The sequence below is a fragment of the Sciurus vulgaris genome (assembly GCF_902686455.1).
Source record: "Sciurus vulgaris genome assembly, chromosome: 18".
NCBI classification, from domain to species: domain Eukaryota; kingdom Metazoa; phylum Chordata; class Mammalia; order Rodentia; family Sciuridae; genus Sciurus; species Sciurus vulgaris.
The window spans coordinates 31,466,931-31,489,118 of NC_136479.1; the positions used below are offsets into that span (position 1 = coordinate 31,466,931).

At 49.3% G+C, this 22,188-nt stretch overlaps 1 protein-coding gene across 9 annotated transcripts in view; it reads left to right on the plus strand.

The window, feature by feature from the left end:
- TRRAP (transformation/transcription domain associated protein) overlaps positions 1–17,998 on the plus strand; it is a 118,833-nt gene extending 100,835 nt beyond the window's left edge. For 7 of the 9 annotated variants that reach the window (XM_079121199.1, XM_079121201.1, XM_079121202.1 and 4 more), the window contains 9 exons: positions 968–1,058; positions 2,283–2,482; positions 3,370–3,631; positions 8,403–8,628; positions 9,303–9,520; positions 10,811–10,995; positions 14,164–14,367; positions 14,457–14,651; positions 16,958–17,998. In XM_079121199.1, coding sequence (XP_078977325.1) covers positions 968–1,058; positions 2,283–2,482; positions 3,370–3,631; positions 8,403–8,628; positions 9,303–9,520; positions 10,811–10,995; positions 14,164–14,367; positions 14,457–14,651; positions 16,958–17,242 — 1,866 coding nt within the window. In that variant the 3' untranslated portion in view covers positions 17,243–17,998. The remainder of the gene's footprint in view (positions 1–967; positions 1,059–2,282; positions 2,483–3,369; positions 3,632–8,402; positions 8,629–9,302; positions 9,521–10,810; positions 10,996–14,163; positions 14,368–14,456; positions 14,652–16,957) is intronic. The other 2 variants (XM_079121205.1, XM_079121207.1) reach the window with 1 other exon arrangement.
- The last annotated feature ends 4,190 nt before the right edge of the window (positions 17,999–22,188 follow it).

Below are 22,188 nucleotides of genomic sequence, written 5' to 3' on the forward strand. Positions count from 1 at the left end.
GAGCCCTTCAGAGCTCCCTTGAAACTAGCACTTGATTATGACTGCCATCCTTTATGCAGGTCAGCTACACCTGTAAGTGATGACAGTTCTTGCAGGGACTAGGGGTGAGGCTGGGAATTGGGCAGGCCCTGCTCCCACAGGTGGCCTTTCAGAACTGTCAAGGTATTAAGGAACTTTTCACAAAAGAATAGTGCAGCAGCTGCACGTTTCAGAGTATGCTGTGCTCATTTCATTTGCTCTGTGTGGACATCATTCTTATGTGCGCAGAAATGATTTTCTTTTTCCTCAAGAGGATGTTGCTGTCCTCCTGGGCCCTAGCATTTTGCTTAGTTATCTGCCAAGATGCAGACTCACTCTGTTTGTTATTGCCATGCATGGAACATCTCTTAAAATGACTTTAACCAGGCACCCCCTGGCCTGTGGCAGAGTCAGATATCACTACCTTCTTAATATGTAGGAAAGATCTGATTAGCGTGATAATGTCTACTTGGCCACAAAATTCCACTTTGGCAAAGCTGGTGTCTTTCATCTTAAATAGATACTTCTCAGTGTCCTCCTTCTTGCAGTTACACAGAATAAAAACTACTTGATAATGGGATAAACTAATAATTCATTGCAAACAGTGAATTCCCAATATAATGACTATCTGGTATTTATGTCTGAAAGGGATCCAGAAACTGATATCTTTTGCTTTCCTCAGAAGCAGTTTCTCTGACATGAACAGTCCCTAGACAAAATTGATGAAGTTCGTGTGTTGATCTGTTTTGGGTCTTTAAAAGCTAAACAGGATATTTCACCTGCTGTTTAATATGGCTTTGTGCATTAGATCAATGACACAGTAACTTGCTTCCTAGAAACAAATGCAGATCAGAAAGCCATTTCTAACTTAGCATCAGTTATTTTCAGTATAAATGGTCTTCATCCAGAAGGCACAGCATGCAGTTTCTGACTTCTTATCTTTGAGCAGGTTGGACGTGTGTACCCCCAAGCTGTCTACTTTCCCATCCGGACTCTGTACCTGACCCTCAAAATAGAACAGCGAGAACGCTACAAGAGTGGTATGTCTTGGGTGGGGCTGACTGGCCGGGTCTTTGAAGGGCTTGCTCCGTGGGGTGTTCCATGTCTCACCTGCTGTGGACACTCCCCTGCCCCGCAACTCCCTCCTACACACAGCCAGTCTTTAATCAGGGACCCGAGGTCAAAGCCTGATGTTTTCAGTAATATTACATTGTGGTAGGGTGTTCATCTGAGCGACTGACCCACAGGTAGAAAAGGTCTGTGACATTTTTAGCTATAGAGAATTATGAAAGTCACCTTCCACCTTGGTAATAAAGCACCTCGTGAGCAGTATGTCAGTTGCTCTGCATGTGTGTTGTGTAGGTTGGAAGGAACGTCTTCAGGTGTCAGAAGGATCAGTGTCTGTCTTGTTAGTTGTTTCTAAAACTTTACTACTAATGTAAGACTTTAATCTACATTGGATAGCCTTAGCATGTAAAGAAAAACCCAAAGATGTCAGAGATAACTCAACATGGTACCTTTGTAAACAGTTAAAGGTCCATTTGCTTCACAGTGTTTTTAACACCAAATCTTCCTAAGGCAGTGAGTGATTCATTCTCTGGAACGTGGCAGCATTACAGGGCAGTGGGATGAGGGCGAGGGGCGCATAGCGCCTCTCAGCTGCCGGCTTTGGTCGTCTGAAGATGGAGGGTTTTTAATTCCAAGACTCACTATAGTGAGCTAACATGAGACAGCTGTGTGCAGGGTTCCCACGTGTTTCTCCTCACAGTAAATAAATGTATTTTCTTAAAATGACATTTTATAAATGCAGGTTCGTCTTTTCTGGATGAACAATGGAGAATTGCTTATTAACTACTTTTGGATTCTTTGAGCTTTAATAACAAGCTCAAAGGATATTTGTCCCAAAATTTTATTATGTAAGCATCCAGGCTTACGGAGAAGGTAAAAGGAACGCACAGCACCCTGGCTGTCCCTGGGCTCGCCAGCAAGCCTGGTCAGCTGGCCTTCTCACTCAGCATGCACACTGACCTTTTCTCTAAACCATCCAAAGCCAGATTGTAGATTACCATGTTCTCTGTCCCTAAATGAGTCGACACAGCTTCTCTTAGAACCAGGGCATTTTCCATCATCCATGGGAAGTGGTCTCGTGGAGGTTCCCACACCGGCAGGAACCAGTGTTCCTTTGACCGGTGGGTCCTGTAGAGCTCTGAGCTCAGCATTGGTCGGTTTTGCGCTGACAATGGCGTTGTGTGTGTTGCTCTCAGATTCTGGACAGCAGCAGCCAAGTTCAGTGGGTAACCAGTCCCATTCTGCATCAGATCCAGGGCCCATAAGAGCAACAGCACCCATGTGGCGCTGCAGCCGAATCATGCACATGCAGCGAGAGCTCCACCCCACTCTTCTGTCTTCCCTGGAAGGTATCGTCGATCAGATGGTCTGGTTCAGAGAAAACTGGCACGAAGAGGTATTTGGATCTGATTTTGCAATTGCTGGTTACTTGTGGAGGGAATGGATCACTCTGTATGCTTCTGTGGTCATCTCATGATCTTCAGATTTAGCTGCCTGGTCAGCTTATATGTTTGCTACTGAATTTAACCATGGACCCGATGAATGTTAATCTCTGCACACTAGTACAGCCTCAAATATTTGAAGCAGAAGACTTTAGAAGAAAAGGATGAAAATGAGAAAGCCATTTCTTGCTTTTAAAATAGCTGCTTTTTCTACTTCAATGACTCAGTTACTTAAGTGCCACTGGTGACCTGGTGGCAGCTGTGTGAGCAAGTGTGGTGGTATAGGCAGCAGGCAGTTCTAATTTCCAGAAACAGAACTCGGTTCTTCCGGGGTCTCTTCGGCAGCTGGGCCACCTCCTTGAGGTTTGTCTAAGCTGCTGATAAAATCACACACACTTTACTGGCTAGGGATTCACCTAGTTGGGTCCTGGGGCTAGCTGGAATTCATGAGCAAGCTCTGTGTGTGCAGGCGAGCATAGTGGAACTATGCCTGAACAAACTGCCTGAAAACCAGGTTTTCATGGTTGACCGGGAGGCAGGTATGTGCATGTCCTGAAAAAGTGGAGGTTTCTGGTTTTTGTTGTTTGTTGTTTGAGTGTTCAGAGCCCTTACCCCATGGGTTAAAAACGAAAAACAAAGCGAAACAAACCCCCTGCCCCGCAGCTCACAGTGCTGTAAACACAGGTCTTCCATCTGTTCTGCACACACTGATTCGTACCTACGGGGGCCAGTGTGGGGTGGGTGCAGAAATAACCCTGGGGCAGGGAGCTGTGTGTGACAGCCACTTTGGACTGTCTAGTTGCTCTGCTTGGTTGATGATCTCTGGCCCCTCTCCCTCTAGGTGCTCAGACAACTCCAACAGGGCCTGGCAAAATGTTACTCTGTCGCCTTTGAGAAAAGTGGAGCAGTGTCCGATGCCAAAATCACCCCCCACACTCTCAATTTTGTCAAGAAGTTGGTGAGCACGTTTGGAGTGGGTCTGGAGAATGTGTCCAATGTCTCAACCATGTTCTCCAGTGCCGCTTCTGAGTCCCTGGCCCGGCGGGCACAGGCCACAGCTCAGGACCCTGTCTTCCAGAAGCTGAAGGGCCAGTTCACAACAGGTGAGTCTCACTCTCCTTTCCCTAGTAAACTTTCTATTTTTCCTTGGTCTTTAACATCTCAACTAGTTGTATTCATTCATTTTCTTATCACTGAGTGTACTGGTTTGACTGTTTAAAAACATAGACTTCAGAACATGAGGAACCCATGACTCTCACCAACGAGAAACTACATGCACATCCTTCTTGCTACAGAAGGTCCAAGACTTGGAGCTCTGAGACAGGGGTTAGAAAATGGGAGATTTTCAGACCAAACCCTCTTGCCTCCTTTGACCCTTACCCACTTGGTTTTGGTGGAAAACAGATTAGAGTGAAGTAGTCAGATCTAAATGTGCAGGACTTGTAGTGACGAGTACAAACTGGACTGATGGCAGAGCACCTGAGGGATTGTGTTTTCATTACTTGTCCCAAGTTCAAATGAGTACATTTCCCTAGGCTCAGAGGAGTTTGAGTTCTGGCTCTGCCCCTTACTGTGTGATCTGATGAGAACACATCCAGTTTCCTGTAGCCAGGTGTCTTCATCTGTCAAATGGGAGACCCTTTCCACCCACCCTGTGTCCCCCCAGTGCATTCTCATCCGTGCTTTTGCACACACGTAAATGCCATCCTATGTGCCCACACTCTGTGTTGCTTTAGTGCCTAGTTCCAGACAAGTCACTTTAGCCACCCCAAGACTTCTATAGGCATGAGTGATCTTCATGTGAAAGCACGGTTTGTCTTACATAGCTTTCCAGAGTTAAACAAAACATTTCTGATTGATCATTACTGTTGTTATAGCTGTTTAAAACAGTGTTTCTTCATTGATAGATTAACATAAATGTCCTATGCTAGGGATCAAACCCAGGGCCTCATACTGCTCGGCAAGTGCTCTAGCACTGAGCTACAGATAAAAGTAACCCCAGATAAAGTAAAAGACTCATTGTATGTATCTTAGAGAATATAGTTGAGGATATACGCACACATATAAATGTAGATTGAAATAATGTAAAAGAAAATATCCCATTACTTATAAAGGAGATTTTGCAGGGATAGCCGTGACTTACTCGGAATGCACTGGAGTGCAGCACATACCCTATCATCACTTCAGACAGTCCCCGGGGCTGGGCTCCTCCTGCTCTTGGTGTGTAGGTTGGGCATTTGAGGTAATGGCCTACCTTGTGAACCTACACCAGGGAGAGTGCACTTTGGAAAATCAAGGATAAGTCCTGTCCTTCTGCCTTTCCTGCTGGGAGCTTTCATCATCTTGATTTTTGCCTTAGTGAAGTTCGTGTGGTACCTTCCCTTTTCTCTGAAAAAGGAAGCATCTGGGATGAAAGTTTTGTGGAAACGATATTTTACTTAAAAGAAATGATATTCAGTATGTCTTTATCTTAAAATATCACATCATTTCATCAAATACAGTCTGAAATAAAGAATTAAAAACGGGATGAAGCAAATGGATTTTGAAGTAAATTCAAAAAACCTGAAATTCAAAAGAAGTTGACTTATGAAGCTTCCAGCCCACTGCAAACCGCGGATGTTTCAGCTGTTTAGATCAAGAGCTCCCCCCTGCCATCGCCCTGCTCCTGGGGAGGCCATTTCTGACCTCAGTTCTTACTCCTTTTCTGGAATGTGTTCTAGTCTCAGATGCCCATAAAAAGATGAAAGAAAGTTTAGGAACAGTGTATTGGTTTATTCCAGAGAAGGGAAAGTGTCTTTTCACATAGGAACTTGTGCACAAATATTCATAGCCATTTTATTTCTAATGGCCCCAAACTGGAAACCACCCATACCCCCTTCTTGAATGGAATAACAAAGTATAGTTCATCCATTCTCAGGAAAAATAGAAAGGACTCAATTGATGCATGCAGCAACTTGAATGATCCTCAAAGAAATTACGCCAAGTACAAGAAGGCAATCTCAAAAGGATACATACTGCATGGTTTTAATTTATGAAGTATTTGTGAAATAATTATAGAGATGGGTAAAAAAATTAGTGGTGGGCAGGTGTCAGGGATTGAGGAGTGGGTGTGGCTATCAAGGGATAGCAGAGGGGGACCTGATAGCACAGTTGAGCATCTTCACGGTAGTGGAGGTCAGAGGTCACACAGGAAGTCACAGGACATGCCCCCCCCCAACACACACACACACACACACACACACACACACGTATAACCAGTGAGCTGTGTCAGCTCGGTGGACTATTCCAGTGTCACTGAGTTCTGCATGGAACTGTGGTTGTACAGGGTATTGGCATAGGAGGAGGGGCTGGGCCTTCCTGTGTGTTTCTTTGCAACCTGCTGTAAGTCCGTGGTCATTCTGCATGGCAGTTTGTAAGGAGTAGACCAGACACACCAGCCCAACAGCTCCTTCTTGATCTAGAGGAAAAGGAACAGCCCCTGTGCAAAGCTGCCCAGGTCTGGATGGCAGAGCCTGTCCAGCTCCGCTGAGGAGTCTCATTGTCTTGCCCTAGCATGTGCCAGCCTCTCTGGCCACCTGTTTGTGTGAAATCGTGGCCCTGTGAGGAATTCTGAGAAAGGACTTGACAGTGCTTAAAATGAGAGGAGAATCAGCTGCGGAGGTGTAACTCAATGGTGGAGTACACGCTGAGACGCTGGGATGATCACCAGGCCTGGCCTCCCCCCAAAAAAACAGAAAGAAAAGGAAGCCGGGGAAAAATGCCATGTGGCGGGAGCACATGCACAAGTAAACACATTGACTCTAGTGAAACTGGCTGTGCTTGAACCCAGTCAAGTTCATGCAGGGGCAGTGAGGACTGGGCTAATAGAATTGCCAGGTCTCAGCTGGAATTGTGGCTCAGCGGTCGAGTACTCACCCAGCATGCGTAAGGCCCTGGGTTCGATCCTCAGTGCCACATAAAAATAGGTAAATAAATAAAGGCATCATGTCCATCTACAACTAAAAATAAATAAGAAGAAATTTACCAAGTCCCACGCCAAGTGCCCACGTGTGCTAGCTCAGAGACCCTTACAGCGTGGGCTGAACCCTCTCATTCCAGTTGATGGGTGAAAAAACAGGCCTCAGGAGGCTAAGTGTCCACGTGTGTAAAGCTACAGAGCAGTGAGTGCTGGCGCCAGGGCTGACCTGGGGGACTCCCAGCTGGGAGGTGCTGCACCACACCACCAGCTACACACCACCCAACAGAACGCGCCACAACACTCTCCAGCTGGCCTGTGAAACGTGGTAGACAGGGCGATGTGCGTACCGTGTCTTGTCTTCATTACAGTCTGACAGCTAACTTGTCCCCAGCCTTTGGTCACTTGTGGGCTGAGCTCCACCTATAGCACCTTTCTGCCTGGCGGCCATTCCGTGTGGAGAATGTGGTGGAATGTTACTGAACTTGATTGCTGGGCACCAGCAGGTGACTTTGGGCAAGTTCACCGTGATACTGGGTGCAGGAAGAGGCAAGAGCAGGCCTGCCCTTGGACAGCCACACCCTCTGGAGCCCTGCCCGTATTGGCCACCCATGCTTGGCATCCATTGAGTCTTTACCAGTTTCTGCTTAGACTGCTGCCATTAGCCCTTCAGCCGCTTTCTTGGGCTTTCGCCTCCGTCTGACTTGGTAGCTCCAGCTGTGAGCCACTCTAGGAAGGGAGAGGCAGGCGAGAGACAGTCTCGACCAAGCCTGCAGCAGGCTCTGACCAAGTGGGGCTGAGAGAAGGCGGTGCACAAGCCAGTGGGCATGCAGGAGAATGTCTGAGGGCCCCTTGGGTAGGAGGTACTGGGGAGACGCTTGCCTTCCTGTGGGCAGATGGCCTGTGAAAGTCTCTGGCCATCATGCAGCCTGCACTTCACTGGGTCTTAGGACGGTGCCTCCTTATGGCTGCCCTGGGGTCCTTACTTCACACACACACAACACTGGTGCTAATCTGGAAGGAAACTGAGGGCTTTTAAAGGACAATTTAATTTATTTGAACTTATTGGAATTTATTGAGTCTCAGTAATATCTGACAAATACATTACCTAGGGATTTTCCCTTTTTTTCTTTTTTTTCTTTTTGAGCAGGAGGGAACCCAGAGGCACATTACCACTGAGCTATGTCCCCAGCCCTTTTTATTTTTTTATTTTGAAGATAAGGTCTTGCTAAGTTGTCAAGGCTGGCCTCAAACTTGCTGTCCTTCCTCAGCCTCCCAACTCACTGGGATTATAGGTGTGTGCCACTACACCACTTTCCCAGGGATTTTTTTAATTGCTTAAGTGAGAATGTTTTCTGTTCTGTCGTTTAGATTTCTTTCCATAATCCTGAAAATTCATCTTTCAGTGCCTTCTGGGTACATCCTTGCTGTCACATCAATCACTCTGTTGTCTTTGTCACAGGGGCCTTCGTTTCTTAGTGTGATTGACCCTCATACTCGGGTGGTACTCGGGTGGTGTGCCCTCGTGATGTGATCCTTAGGTCCTGGCGATGTGAGCTCCCGAGCTGTTATGGATATTCATGGGCTGCTAATGAGGGCTCCAAGCCTCACGTTCTGAGGTGGACCTAAGAGCAGGGCCCGGGCCCTAGGCCTGTGTGTGGCCTCAGCCCTCTGAAAGGAGCCTGTTGTGACTGGGGATGCAGTTGATGTTGGGTTTATCTTTCTTCCTCCTCAACATTGTGAGAGGTCCTGGACAACAGCTGCTCACTCACTTCATATTGTGCACTTTGAAGAGCAAGTGGGACTTAGGATACCGTGCTCCTCATCACATGTAGGAAATGCCTCCTGTAATTGTAGGTGCTTGAGTGGTAATTTTGTAGTGATGATTAAAATGTTTTTAATCATGTTTTATTTTGCAGATTTTGACTTCAGTGTTCCAGGATCCATGAAACTTCATAATCTCATTTCTAAATTGAAAAAGTGGATCAAAATCTTAGAGGCTAAAACAAAGCAACTTCCAAAATTCTTCCTCATAGAAGAAAAGTGCCGATTTCTAAGCAATTTCTCAGCACAAACAGCTGAAGTAGAAATTCCTGGGGAATTTCTGATGCCGAAACCGACACATTATTACATTAAGATAGCTCGGTGAGTGCGTGTGACCTGGCATTTGGAGGGGGCTCCAAGGTGGGCTCCAGGCAGGATCTCAGACATTGATTCCCTGGATTGGGAGAAGGCATGATTGTTCTAGAAGTTGATTAAGTGGGTACCTTAAAGATCTTGATCTGACTCGTAAGTTACATGTCCTGAGTGAATGTTGGGTTGCTTTCCAGGGAACCTTTTCTGAATCATCATACCATCTGACAAAAGACAGTTTCCCAGGCTTTTATAAACTCTCCACACACAATAGTCAAAGCAGAATTGGACAGTTGTAGCATTTACTAGAGTGTGCCGCGTCTCACTCGGGACATAAGCTGTTAAAGAGGGCTCCGTCAGTAGTGGTGGTGGTGGTGTGTATTTATTGCTAGATTCGACACAGTGCTCTGCTTTTCCGTAAACCCAGAACTTCGTTTCATTTTAATATCTTTGTGTCCTATCTGGCCATCCCTCCTCCCTGACTTCCACGGTGCCCACTGTGGTGTGGAACTTTGGTCCATCTCCATACCTTGTCGGGTGGGATGGGTGCAGATGAATCATTCGTGACTGTGGAACTGTACAACCTGCTTCTCTGTGACCATCTTGAATACTCTGTTTTCTTCCCAAGAAAAGGTTGGGAAACCAAGACTTGGAGTTCGAGCTTCATTGTTTGCTTGCTTTGCTAGGTTTATGCCCAGGGTGGAAATTGTGCAGAAGCACAACACGGCTGCCCGCAGACTGTACATCCGCGGGCACAACGGCAAGATCTACCCCTACCTGGTCATGAACGATGCCTGCCTCACGGAGTCACGGAGGGAGGAGCGTGTGCTGCAGCTGCTGCGCCTGCTGAACCCCTGCTTGGAGAAGAGGAAGGAAACCACCAAGAGGCACCTGTTTTTCACAGGTACCCTGATAACCATTCCGAGGGTGCAGCGGCTCAGGCCCGCCCCCAAGGTTCTTTGTGTGTGTGGGCACAGGGAAGCTTCCAGACTGCACTGAGAAAATGACTGCGGGATGAGGTGCCGTCTTGATGGCCCTGCCCGGGGACAGCTGCTCTCCAGCTTCAGACTGCTCCCTGAGAAGTGAGGGCTCAGTGCTGAGTTAAGGCTCCATGAAGCGACCACAGCAAGCATTCTTTCTTTACCTGAGTTGTCACCCTTTTAGCCGTGGAGTGCATGCATCCAGTTCTGTGTGGTGCTTTCTCCTGACAGCCCAGGGGTAGTCCAAACCTTCTTGACCTTTAAGTTTAGTATCTCAAGATAAGAAGTAGATTCAGAAACAGGTCTGTGGCAAGCTCGCTCACAGTGCATCTTAGAAGGCAGTGTGTACTTTCTAACGGATGCAGCATGGTCTGTAGCCATGGGGTACAGAGCATTCTGTTTCTTCTACCCACTCTAGTTAGCACTGAGTGACAGTCAAGCTTGTGCCTGGAGTCATCTTGGAATTTTTTCATGGACTGAAGCCAGGGCAGCAAGCCAACAGCTGTGGTTTAGCTGATGGTAGACTGAATCAGCCAGCTTTGTTCATCAGAAATCAGAATTGCCTGTGTTGTCTCGGTGGCCTGGACACAGACTAGGGCCAAAACAGGACACTGCTCCTGCCTGCCTTCTCAGCAGCTCCAGCACAGGCCACCATGGGCCCACACTGGGCAGTCTGGACCTTGATACTATCTTCTGGAATGACCTCTTTCTCTTTTGGAATCTTTGAGCTGCTTCCAACTCTATTTGACCAAATACCTTAATAACTTAATCTAATATCTTAAAGTATTTTCTCATTTAACCCACAAGCAGCCCTGTGAGGCTTATCTGAACCATAGAACACAGAAAACAACCTGAGTGAGTATCTCGGGTTTATTTACCTGAGTATCCAGAGCTGAGCGCAGCCTTTCTAGCCCAGGAAGGTGAGGTAGCAAGGTGCCTTTGAGCAGAGGGCTGGTTCTTCTGTGGCCTCCCGCTGGGGAAGGCATCTGAAGAGTGAGCACCAGTCAGTGCTTTGTGTTTTTAGAGATCGCCTCTGAGGAACCTGTTTGTGAGCACAGGGTGACAATTGCCTAGTGCAGACTGAGCTTTGTGCTATCTGCTGAGCACGTGGGTGTGACCCCGTATTCTTCCTGCCCTCACCCAGTGCCAGGAGGTGGGGTTGAGTGCCATCCTGGGGTTCTTCCCTCTCAACCTGCCCCATTTCTCTTCCCCAGTTCCCCGGGTGGTCGCTGTGTCCCCGCAGATGCGCCTTGTGGAAGACAACCCCTCTTCGCTTTCCCTCGTGGAGATTTATAAGCAGCGCTGTGCCAAGAAGGGCATTGAGCATGACAACCCCATTTCCCGTTACTACGACAGGCTGGCCACAGTGCAGGCACGGGGGACCCAGGCCAGCCACCAGGTACCACGCAGGCCAGGCAAGAGGCCATGCTGCTGCCCGAGCCCTGGCCAATGAGGAATTCGGTGGGGATTCTTTGAGGGGTACTTCTCTCATTAAGGTAACCTCATTAGACTTAGGAGATGGTAGAAGTCAGCCAGTGACCCTAATGAGGGACATTTCTGCAGAGGGTTTGTTGTGACCAGTTAGAGGTAAGTTCTCCTCAAGAGAGTATTGACCTCCTTTACTTACAAAACTCTGAAACTAGAATTTAAAAAATCAATTTACGTCCACCTCACTTGGCACTTGGCTCTGATCTTAACTAAGGTGAACCATTTGTTGTCTCTGTTTATCCACTTAACCGTTGGCAGCCCCTGGTGTGTTCTTGGGGTGTTAGGTGATATGTCTCTCTCTACTATACGTGTTTTCTAAAATACTGAAAGTGCCAAACTCTGAAATATGGATCCCAGCTGTCCAACTTGCCTTGGGGCAGGATGTCAGGCGAACCATAGGGGTCCTAGATCCCCTCACCTGCAATCCCCCTCCAGGACAGCAGGCCCTTTCCTCGTTGCCAGGTTTTTGCCCTTGCCTCAGGAGATTTTAGTCTAGGCTTGGGAGGTACACCCAGAGGCAGCCATTTTGGCCTCTCCTGCGTGCCATGTGGTACTTGTGCATACTGCAGAGTGAGGCCAACCAGTGGAAGCCACGAATGTTGTGTTGCCTGGGGGCTCATTTCAATCTGGCTGTGTCCTGGAGCCCTTGGTTTTGTTTAGGCAGAGTGCGCCCACAGCTGTGTGTTTGACCTCCATGGCAGGGCCTAGCATACAGGCAGGGCTCCGGGTGGTCCAGGTGGGGTCTGGGACAGCATCCCACCTTTGTGCAGGCAGAGGGAACAGATCCCTGTTTTCTGATTGACCTCTGTGGACAGAACTGTAGCCTCCTTTGTGAACTGGTACCAGGGAGGTTTTTGTGACACAGGTCATAGCTTGGTCATTCTGTGGACTGGAGATCGTTTGGAGGTATTTATGGGAGAGGAGTGGATCACTTACTGTTGGCAGTGGAAGCCAGTGGCCTCTGTCCACAAATGTGCTCTCACATCAGAGCCTCCAACTGTTTTATAAACAGCATTTGTAACCAACCAAGCTGATGTTGGTCCATCTTAAAAATGCTACATGAGCCAGGCATGGCGGTGCATGCTTGTAATCCCAGCCCCTCAAAAATCTCAAAATAGAAAATAAAAAGGGCCTGGTTAAATCCCAATATCAAAAGAAAAGTGCTGCATGGGTCCTGCTGAGCCAGACGCCGACAGCGTGGAGTGACCCAGCTTGGCGTGCGCTTCCTGCTCTGTGCCTGCTTTGTTTTGCTTACTCTGCTCCTTCATCTTTCATTTGCAGCAACACCTTTGCTGAGATATAATTCACGTACCATGACGTTCACCGTCAGAGTTCATGTTCCAGTGCTCCTAGAGTGTTCAGAGTGTGCAGGTGCCAAAACACCTCCACCCACTGCTCATCCTCCCTTTTCTTCTGTCCTCCCAGCCCTGGGGACCACAGACCTTTCTGCCTCTGAATTTGCCTATGCTGGACATGGAATTCTGTAATACATGGGTTTTTTGTGGGGCTGAGGGATTGGTACTGGGCTTTGAACCCAGGGGCACTCTACCATTGAGCCGCATCCCAGCCTTTTTAGTTTGAGAGAGGGTCTTGCTAAGTCACCGAGGCTGGCCTTGAGCTTGATCTTCCTACCTCAGCCTTCTCAATCACTGGGGTTACGGGCATGTGCCACCATGTCTAGCTATAACATGTGGACTTTAGTGACTTTTTGGAGATTTTATTAAATGTCTTAAACTGATTTGCATCCTTTTGGGGTGTGTGTCTGTCTGTCTGTCTGTGTGAGGACCTGCCTCACCAAGGTTCAGCGTTCACACCTCTGCCTTTGCCTCACTTCCTGCTTGTATAGTCTCAGGTCCACAGAGGGGCACCTCGGCCTTCTGAGGTCTTTGATGAGCACACACATGGCCCTCCAGGTTCCCAATCCCTGCTCTTCTGCTTGGCCAGTCTCTGTGGGTTCTCGCTGGTGTCTTTTCCTCTGCCGCCTACGACACTGAACAGTTGTCATTGACTTTTTTCAGATGCACTTTAGATATGTCCTCCCTGAGGGAGCTTGGGGTTTGGTGAGGTGGCGACAAGCGCCATGAATGGAGCTCTTTGCAGTTAGTCTCCAGACGGTTCAGACAGAGGCAGTTCTCTGGGGCAAGGCTTTTTGAGGAGTCACCAAACCCATTTTCCCCACGTGAGGGTCTTCAGATTGCTGGTTTTCACAGCCAGCCTGGTCATGTGGCTCTTGGCTCTCCCGGTCACCAGAGGGATAGGGAGGACAGGGTAGTGAGGGAGATTAAATTGCCACCAATCTCACTGTTGTTATAAGGACTCGGCCTGTTTTCCTGCATAGGAGTTCCCCTGACTATTAGGAGTCTTCAATTTCCTGAGTCCTAAAAATGGTTTTGACTTTCCCAGCTTTCTTGTTGCTTCAGGAACAAGCTTTGGAAGCCCCTGCTCTGCAGCCTTGGGAATGTATCTTCCCGCTTCAGATGAGCAGGTGTGGATGGTGGGGTTCGGTGCTTAGGTCCTGCATCAGAGCACATGGCAGCCCAGAATAGATGGTGTGCCTCTGCTCGTTGGTCTAAAGGGATTAAATTAACTCAGTAAGTGCCTGAGGCCTTCTCTAAGTTTGTGAGGCTTGAAGTCCTCTTTTGTGAGTCTTCCAGGATGAAATTCAGTTATAGTGTTGCATAACACCTGCTTGCTATTTTTAGACTAGCTCTTTGGTTTATGCTGTTTGTGCTGTAATCATCTTTGAGTTGGAGAGGTGTAGTCGAGGTCCAGCTATTTTGTTCTTGTTAATGGCCTGGTATATTCTGTAGTTGGCCTGGGTGGAGATCATTTTCAGATAGCTACCTTCCTTTCTGGTAGACATAACCACACATCACATAACTAAAACTTTTATTTAGACAGTTCCATTGGCTCTTAGGAGCACACAACATTGAGCCCCAGAGGGAAATTGAACAATCTTGTACATTCTTGTGTTTAGTCAAATAACATTGGCAGTAAAATCCTTTACTGGTGCTTAGTATAAGTAAACAGTTGAAATTTGTAGAGGAAAAAAGAAGAGTCATGAAGTGATGTGTTTCAGGTCCTTCGAGACATTCTCAAGGAGGTGCAGAGCAACATGGTGCCCCGCAGCATGCTGAAAGAGTGGGCCCTGCACACGTTCCCCAATGCCACGGACTACTGGACCTTCAGGAAGATGTTCACCATCCAGCTTGCCCTGATTGGCTTTGCAGAGTTCGTCTTGCATTTAAATAGACTGAACCCAGAGATGCTGCAGATCGCTCAGGTAACTTGGCGTGAACAGCCAGACCCTCTTCTTTCAACTTCTCCATTCTGCTGCTGAGTCCCTAATGCATCTCCTCCTGTGAAATGCAGGACACTGGCAAGCTGAATGTTGCCTACTTTCGATTTGATATAAATGATGCAACCGGGGACTTAGATGCCAACCGTCCTGTCCCTTTCCGCCTCACACCCAACATTTCTGAGTTTCTGACCACCATCGGCGTCTCTGGCCCGTTGACTGCCTCCATGATTGCTGTTGCACGGTGCTTCGCCCAGCCAAACTTCAAGGTGGGTCATGGTGTCGTCCTGTGAGAAGCACAGGCCTTACAGCACCTGCTGAGCTGGTAACAAGTGGACAGAATGCTGAGGTGGAATGCTGTGGAAAGGGGCCCTGCAACATTCCCTGTGCAGAAGTATTTAGGATGTCAACGATCTCAGTTTGCAAAAAGCAACCTAGTGTCCTCTGTTGGGTGGTTTCCCCAGCTATTACTGCTGCCTGTCACTTTGGTGCAGGAACCCTCTTTTCCCTCTTGGCACACCCTCCTGACTTGGAAGGGCAGAGGCTTCTCTGTGGGATGGCGCCTGCTTTCCTGGGGCTGGAGTGAGGCTGAGCTGAGGTGCAATGCAGGCACGCTCAGACTCCCAGGTAGCGGGATTCCCTGGGCACCCTGCTAAGCGTGAAGCCACCTGAGAGTGGCAGCTCTGCCCATGGTGACAGGACAGCAGCCAAATCTGCCATTTCCAGGGTGCTGTCCCTGTGTCCAGCGGTGCACTGGCTGCTTCAGTGGGTTCTCTCCATTCTCCCCCAGCACATGTAAAAGTGGGGATCTGAGGCTCGGGCAGCACAGAGATAGCCAGAGGTCCAGGAGCTGCCAGGGGCAGTGCAGACTGCACTTGAAGTCCATGCCTTCTGATGGAGCATGTCCAGAAGCTCACCCGAGGGCTCTGCTTCTCTTAATAGTAGAGGCTGAGCCGGGCACCACGGCGCACGCCTGTAATCCCAGAGGCTCTGGAGGCTGAGGCAGGAGGATCACAAGTTCAAAGCCAGCAAAAAATGAGGCCCTAAACAACTCAGTGAGACCCTGTCTCTAAATAAAATACAAAATAGGGTTGGGGATGTGGCTCAGTTGTCAAGTGTCCCTGAGTTCAATCCCTGGTACCAATATATGTATATATATGTGTGTGTGTGTGTGTGTGTGTAGTGGAGACTGAGCCCAGTACAGTTGTGCTTGTTCTTTTTTACTCCCTCACCCCTTTAGCAGCATCCATCAGGGAGGGTTCAGAACTCGCTGCTGTCCAGAAGGCACGTGCTCAGAGACGGCTTTAAAGTACTTTACTTCACACACACCCTGCCCTAACTAATGTTCCACCTTGCACACCGTCAGTGTAGAGTGCTGTTCTGGGATGTAGTGACTCACCTGCGTGACTGAGTGAAGGTGCCAGGCCCCTGGGCTGCTCCAGGAGAAGAGTTTGTCATGATGAGGTGAATGCAGTGCGTGGTTGAACAGGCCTGGACCAGGAAACTCTCGCTCAGGTCAAAATGTCACACTTCTGGAAACCGCCATAGCATAATCCCTAGATGGCATTTCATTTGAAAGGTCAGTAAGAAGGCTCTCCACCACAGGGGCCTGTCACCACCCTGGGAATTTGCAGACAGTGGTTTCCTGGGAGGAAACTGGAACTTCTCTAAACTCTGGCTGATTTCTTACAGTCTAAATTTAGCGAGTGCCTTTAAGTCAAGCTCTGATGCAGGCCCTGGTGTGAGCCATGTGGCTCTCTGCTAAAATCACCTTCTGCTGACATCAGGGTAACCTGTGGGCTGGGGTTAGACTCCACCTGGTCAGCCTGTCACCTTTGCCCGGCTCCCCACTGGCAGCTGGAGTGATCCTTTTAGACGAGAACCAGATCTTGCCACGCTCTTCCCAAGACCCTCCTTTAAATCAGGCCAAAGCCCTGACCACAACCCCTAACAAGGCTGGGCTGCAGAGGGCCTGCCGGACACTGGTCTTTGCACTGCGTTTGCTAACCTTAGTGGGGACAGAACTTATCACTGCACCCTGCTTATGATGGGAAAACTGAGGCACAGGGGTTAAGTAACTCTCCCAAGGCCACCCTTGGTGGTGGACCCAAGCTACCAACCTGACCGTGCTTAGACCCAGGGCAACCTGGGCAGCAGCCAGTCTCTCACCGACCCTCTAGGCGGACCAGACAGCCCAGTGCCCAGGGCTTCGTTGGCAGTTCTTCCTGCAGCACCCTCACTTCCTCTGGTCTTGGACGTGACCCCTCACAGTGCTCCTGGGAGGACCTCCTTCCCGTCCTACCCTGCTCTGCTCTCCACAGTGCCCGTCGCCCCCACCACATGGCGTGTCATTTGTTGGAAAGTGGGGCATGCTGGTCTTCTGTTCTGTTCTCTCCTAGGCAGCGCTCGACAGAGCGCAGATGCAGTGAGTCGAGCAGGTCGGTGCAAGGCGGCACGTTCCGCCCCAACACAGCCCGGCTGGGGTGCCAAGGCTCTGGCTTCACTTGCCTGCTGTGCAGCTGCCCTCTGGTTGTTCCTGGTGAACAGGAGTCATTTCCTTCTCTCCTTCGCACAGGTGGATGGCATTCTGAAAACTGTGCTCCGGGACGAGATCATTGCTTGGCACAAAAAAACCCAGGAGGACACCTCCTCTCCTCTATCAGCCGCCGGGCAGCCCGAGAACATGGACAGCCAGCAGCTGGTCTCCCTGGTGCAGAAAGCTGTCACTGCCATCATGACCCGCCTGCACAACCTGGCCCAGTTTGAAGGTGGGGAGAGCAAGGTGAACACCCTGGTGGCCGCTGCGAACAGCCTGGACAACCTGTGCCGCATGGACCCTGCCTGGCACCCGTGGCTGTGACCGCGCTGCTCCACCACCCGGAATGTGAAGGCGCCTCTCGGGCTCCACGCCTGCTGGCTTTTGTGGCCTCTCTCTGCCTTGTTAATTTTATTTACACCAGTCCTGCAGTTTTGCTGAGTCGCAGTTATCTTCCTGATGGTGTGTGAAAGAGGGCACATTTGGTCTTGGAAGCCGCACTGTGATCGTCACCTGGGCTACTAGAAACAACAGAGCCCAACTGACCTAAGCTTTCTTAACGCCTCTTTAAGGAGCCAGGGTTCCTGGCCTGGAGTCTCTTGTGAGTTCTTTTTTATGGAACCCCTCCCCGTGAGCAGCAGCTGAACTGAGGAGCCAGGGCAGCATCGAGCCTTGGTGCAGAACCTCAGCAGTGTGCAGACCAGTGTTGGAGAAGCTGGGATCGAGCACAAGCTTTCACGCCACGCCTCCCGGGCTTTGGGAATCTGGCCGAGGCTTCCGCCCTGGGAAAGGCCCTTCCCCCTAGTGCACAGATGTGGATGCGGCAGTGTGAAGACCCAACCCTGCAGGTTGGCAGCAGGTCTTGTGCTCTTTTCTGCTGGCGCTCAGATGTCTCCTAGATACTTACTATCATTGTACCTGAAAAAAATCATTCTTTCCTTTCTAATTTAAAAAGAAAACAGCAGCAATGAAAATTTGTCCCTTTAGCCTTGTTATGTTCACATTTTTATAAATCCGAGCATTGAGAATGTTCTAAATTTGTACAGTGTGATTTTTTTAGAATAAATATTTTATAAAAGGGTTTGTCGTCCTTGTGTTTAAATGTGTCTCTGTGAGTCGTTTCCTCTGCCTTAACATCCCTCAGCCTTTGGGGACTCGAGGCCCAGAGACGGTGTGGGCTGTGGCTTGGCGTGGCTTCTTGGTGGAGGCACGAGCAGCCTGGGCAGGCTCAGCGACCCAGTGGTTGCAGGTAACAGGAGTCTGGGCCTGATAGTGGCAGCGTACCCAGCTCACACGTGTCATGGCTGCACTGTGTGATGCACCCGTAGCTCACAGAGACCTCAACTTGGAGCATTGCGTGTGTGCTCAGTTCTACCAGCCGAGTGCCTCCGTCAAATGTGAACCTGACCAGGCCCGTCCCTCCAGGGCAGCAGCATGGACAGAGCACAGAGCCCCTGACCTGGCGAACATGGGACAGTTTCAAGCACAGGTCATGACACCACAGGACAGAGGGAACAGGCCGCACTCACATGCTGCGTCACAGAGGGCTTCCTGCTGAAGTGCTAGGCTTCCACGAGGAAAGCGACCCCGGGGGTGACTCGTGGACCAGGTCAGCAGGCCCCCTTCCCTGGGCTCTGGACTCTCCCAGCATTCCTTTTCTTCCCTGGTGATGCTGGTTGGCTTGGGGTCTGCCTGAGGCTGAGTTTACTCCACTTCCCCTGCAGTCAAGTCTGGGGAACATGGCTGCCTGTCACAGCTGGGTCATGCCTGGAGGCAGGCTCCTCTGCAGCAGTGGGGCAGCAGCTGCTCTGGAGTCTTTATTGGTTCCCAGTCCTCAGGAGATAGGTGGATTTCCAGCTCACGGAGAGGGTGAGTACCTTGTTCAAGGTCCCAGAGCGAAGAGTGAAGCCAGGATTGAACCTCCTCCAGTTCCCAGGCTGCACCCTGGAAGGCAGGCTGAGGCAGGCCAGGGTCTGCCCATCCGACTGGACTCTCCCCTTCTTCCTTTGCAGCTGATTTTCATTCCCCTGTTCTTGGAGAGAGCTCTTTATGAGACCATGTCTTGGATCTTGGAGCAACAGGGGCTGTGCCTGAAGACTGGTGACTCATGGGTGTCCTGGTGTCAGTATCGGGCCTGAGCAGGGTAGGTGCCCTCCCACAGTCCTCGCTCTGCAGCAGGCAGAAGCCACCATCGTTGTCGCCCTTTGCCCTCACTGAACCTGCTGTGAGAGGAGTAGGGCTGCAGGGGGCAGGAACATCTGCTTCCTGCCTCGAAGGGCCAGAGTGTCCTGAGAAAGAGCCCCGGGGTTCCTTGCCAGGCTCAGCCAACTGTGCCCCAGGTAGTATTCAAACCACGGCCAGGACAGGAGTCTCCCCAGCGAAGCATCTTCTGGGCCACATGAAGAGGGAAGAGCAAGGACAGTCTAGAGCCAGCGCCTTGGGACCACGAGCCGACTTCCTCGCCCAGCATGGGCACAGGGCCCTCGCGAGGCTGCCCACCCAGCTGGACTCCCAGTAAAGGGCTTGGTCACAGGCCCACGTGTGTTCTAAGGGTTATCAACCACCATTTTGAGGTATCGCTAGGTTTTTTGGGTTTAGTGATGAAACAGACATGATAGAGTCCATCACCTTGACCCTCCGAGCGTCCATTCCAGGCATGAAGCCTGGCCAAGCCCCCTCCAGGACCTTCTCCTCTTCCCACCTGAAGCCCTGGAACCCTGTCCTCCCAGCCTAGCTCCTCACCACCACTGTTCTGCTTTCTGTCACGTCACTTGACTACCCTGGGGACCTCGTGAAGTAGAGTCATACACTGTTCTTTCTGGTCTTTCTGGTGGCTGACCTGTTTCACTCAACGTAACTCCTCAGCATTCATCCACCTTACCGCATCGAAGGTTCTGTTTTGAAAAGCTGCGTAGCGTCCATTGGCTGCTTAAGGCACGTTTCATTTTGTCATCATCAGTGGACACTTGGGTTGCTTCCATCCTTGTCCACTGTGCATGAGGCTCCTAGAGACATAGGTAGGCACTTTTGTTCAAGTCCCAACTTCTAATTCTTGTGGTTCTGAACACAGAAGTGGGATTGCATTATCATGTAGTCATCCTGTTTGTGAGTTTGCTGACCCTGCCTTATAGTATTGTCCACAGCAGCTGCGCCCTTCACAGTCCCTCTGGGAATACGTGAGATTTCTAGTTTCTCCACACCTTTGTCAACAGTTACTTTCTGGTTTCTGTTTGTTCTTTGTTTGTTTATGTTGTTCTGGGGATTAAACCCAGGAGCACTTTGCCATTGAGCCACATCCTCAGCCCTGTTATGTGTTTTATTTAGAGACAGGGTCTCACCGAGTTGCTCAACACCTCACCATTGCTGAGGCTGGCTTTAAACTCAGTCCTCCTGCCTCAGCCTCCCAAGCAGCTGGGATTGCAGGCATGTGTTTTGGCACCCAGCCTCTTCTTTTATTTATTTATTTTTTCTTAAAGCCAGGGTCTCACTAAGTGCCCGGGCTGGCCTTGAACTTGAGATTCTCCTGCATCTGCCTCCCAAATTACTGAGATTATAGGTGTGCTCCACTGTGCCTGGCTTGATTTTTTTTTTTTTTTTTTTTTTAAAGGAGGTATCCTAATGGGCATGGAATGGTATTTCCAGTGGTTTTGATTTGCATTTCCGCAATGAGTGATGTTGAACGACTTTTCATGTGCTTATTAGCCAGTGGTATATCTGCTATGTAGAAGTGTCTGTTGTAGTCTTTTGCCCATTTTTAAGTTGGATCATTGTTGAGTTATAGTTCTTCACATAGCTTAGGTATGACTCTTTTACAGATATGTGACTTACATGGGCCACCTTTTCACTCTTGATAGTGTTTATTGTGCAAATCTTTTTTTATTTTTTATTTTTAATATATTTTGTACTTGATTTTAAACCCAGGAGTGCTGTAACTGCTGAGCCACATGCCAGTCCTTTTTATTCTTTATTTTGATAAAGTCTTGCTCATTTGCTGAGGCTGGCCTTGAACTTGCCAGCCTGGAAGTCACTGGGATTGCAGGCATGGGCACCAGCACCTGCTTTCCCCCTCATGTTGAAGAACAGTTTTGTTCTCTGTTGGCAGAGAATTCTCAGCCCACAGTCTTTCCTTCAGCTTCCACTGCCTCTGGCCTTCAAGGTTTCTGTTGAAAAATCTTCATAATCTTGTCGATTCCTCCTGTGGGGTGAATTGCTCCTCTCTTGCTCTTGCTTTCAAAGTTTCCTCTTTGTCCTCCAGCAGTTGGATCATCATGTGTCTTGGTGGGGTCTCTTTGGGATTATCTTATTTGAGCCAAGTCTTTCCTAGATAATTTGGGGATGGTGATTTCTCTCTCCCCTTCAGAGACGTCCATGGTGTGTTGTTGGTTGATGGTGTCCCATAAACCCTTGGGCGCTGCCCGCTTTGTTTTCATCCCTGCTTCCTTTTGCTCTCCTCCTTGGTGATTTCAAATGAATCCTCATCTTGGAGCTCACTGGTTCTCCCTCCTGCTGGTTCAAAACTGCTTTTGAGCCCGTAGTGATTTCACAACCCTATTATTGTAATTTTCAGCTCCAGAATTTCTGTATAGTCCTTTCTTGTTGTTGTTTTTTGGTTTTTGTTTTTTTTTTTGCGGTGCTGGGGATCAAACCCAGGGCCTTGTGCTTGCAAGGCAGGCACTCTACCAACTGAGCTATCTCCCCGGCCCATGTATGATCCTTTTTAAAAGTTTCTTTGTTGATATCACCATTTTGTTCACAGATGTAGTTATTGTGTACGACCCAGTGTTTTGAAGTAAATTGTGGAATGACTAAATCTATGTGACCATTTTTCTAGGGACTCATTTCTTTCTTCAGGGATGGTCCTGTAGATAGGTTTTGTTCCTCTGAATGAACCTGGCTTTTGTTTCTTTGTATCTGTTAATCCTTTGTTGAAAGCTGGGTGCTTGAGGAAACCACCTCTCTGGTCTCTGCAGTCCTGGCCTCTGGTTTAGGGCTTGCTGTTTTGTCCTTCCACAGGCACAGCTACATCACCAGCCCGCCCCTTCTCAGGGTTTGGCTCTTCTGTGGTTTCCTCCTCTGTCCTGGGCCCCTGAGGCTTCAGGAGCCCCGGGCTTCTTCCCCTTCCTCTGCATCACAGGAGGAACCTGCTGGGCAGCTGCCCAGCCCCAGCCTGTGCTGGCTGTGGGGCGGGACCATGATGTGTAGAAGAGCCACTTTTCCTGCTTTTCTGCAGACAGCATTTTCTTGACTGGGCATTTGTTTGGTTGCTGTAG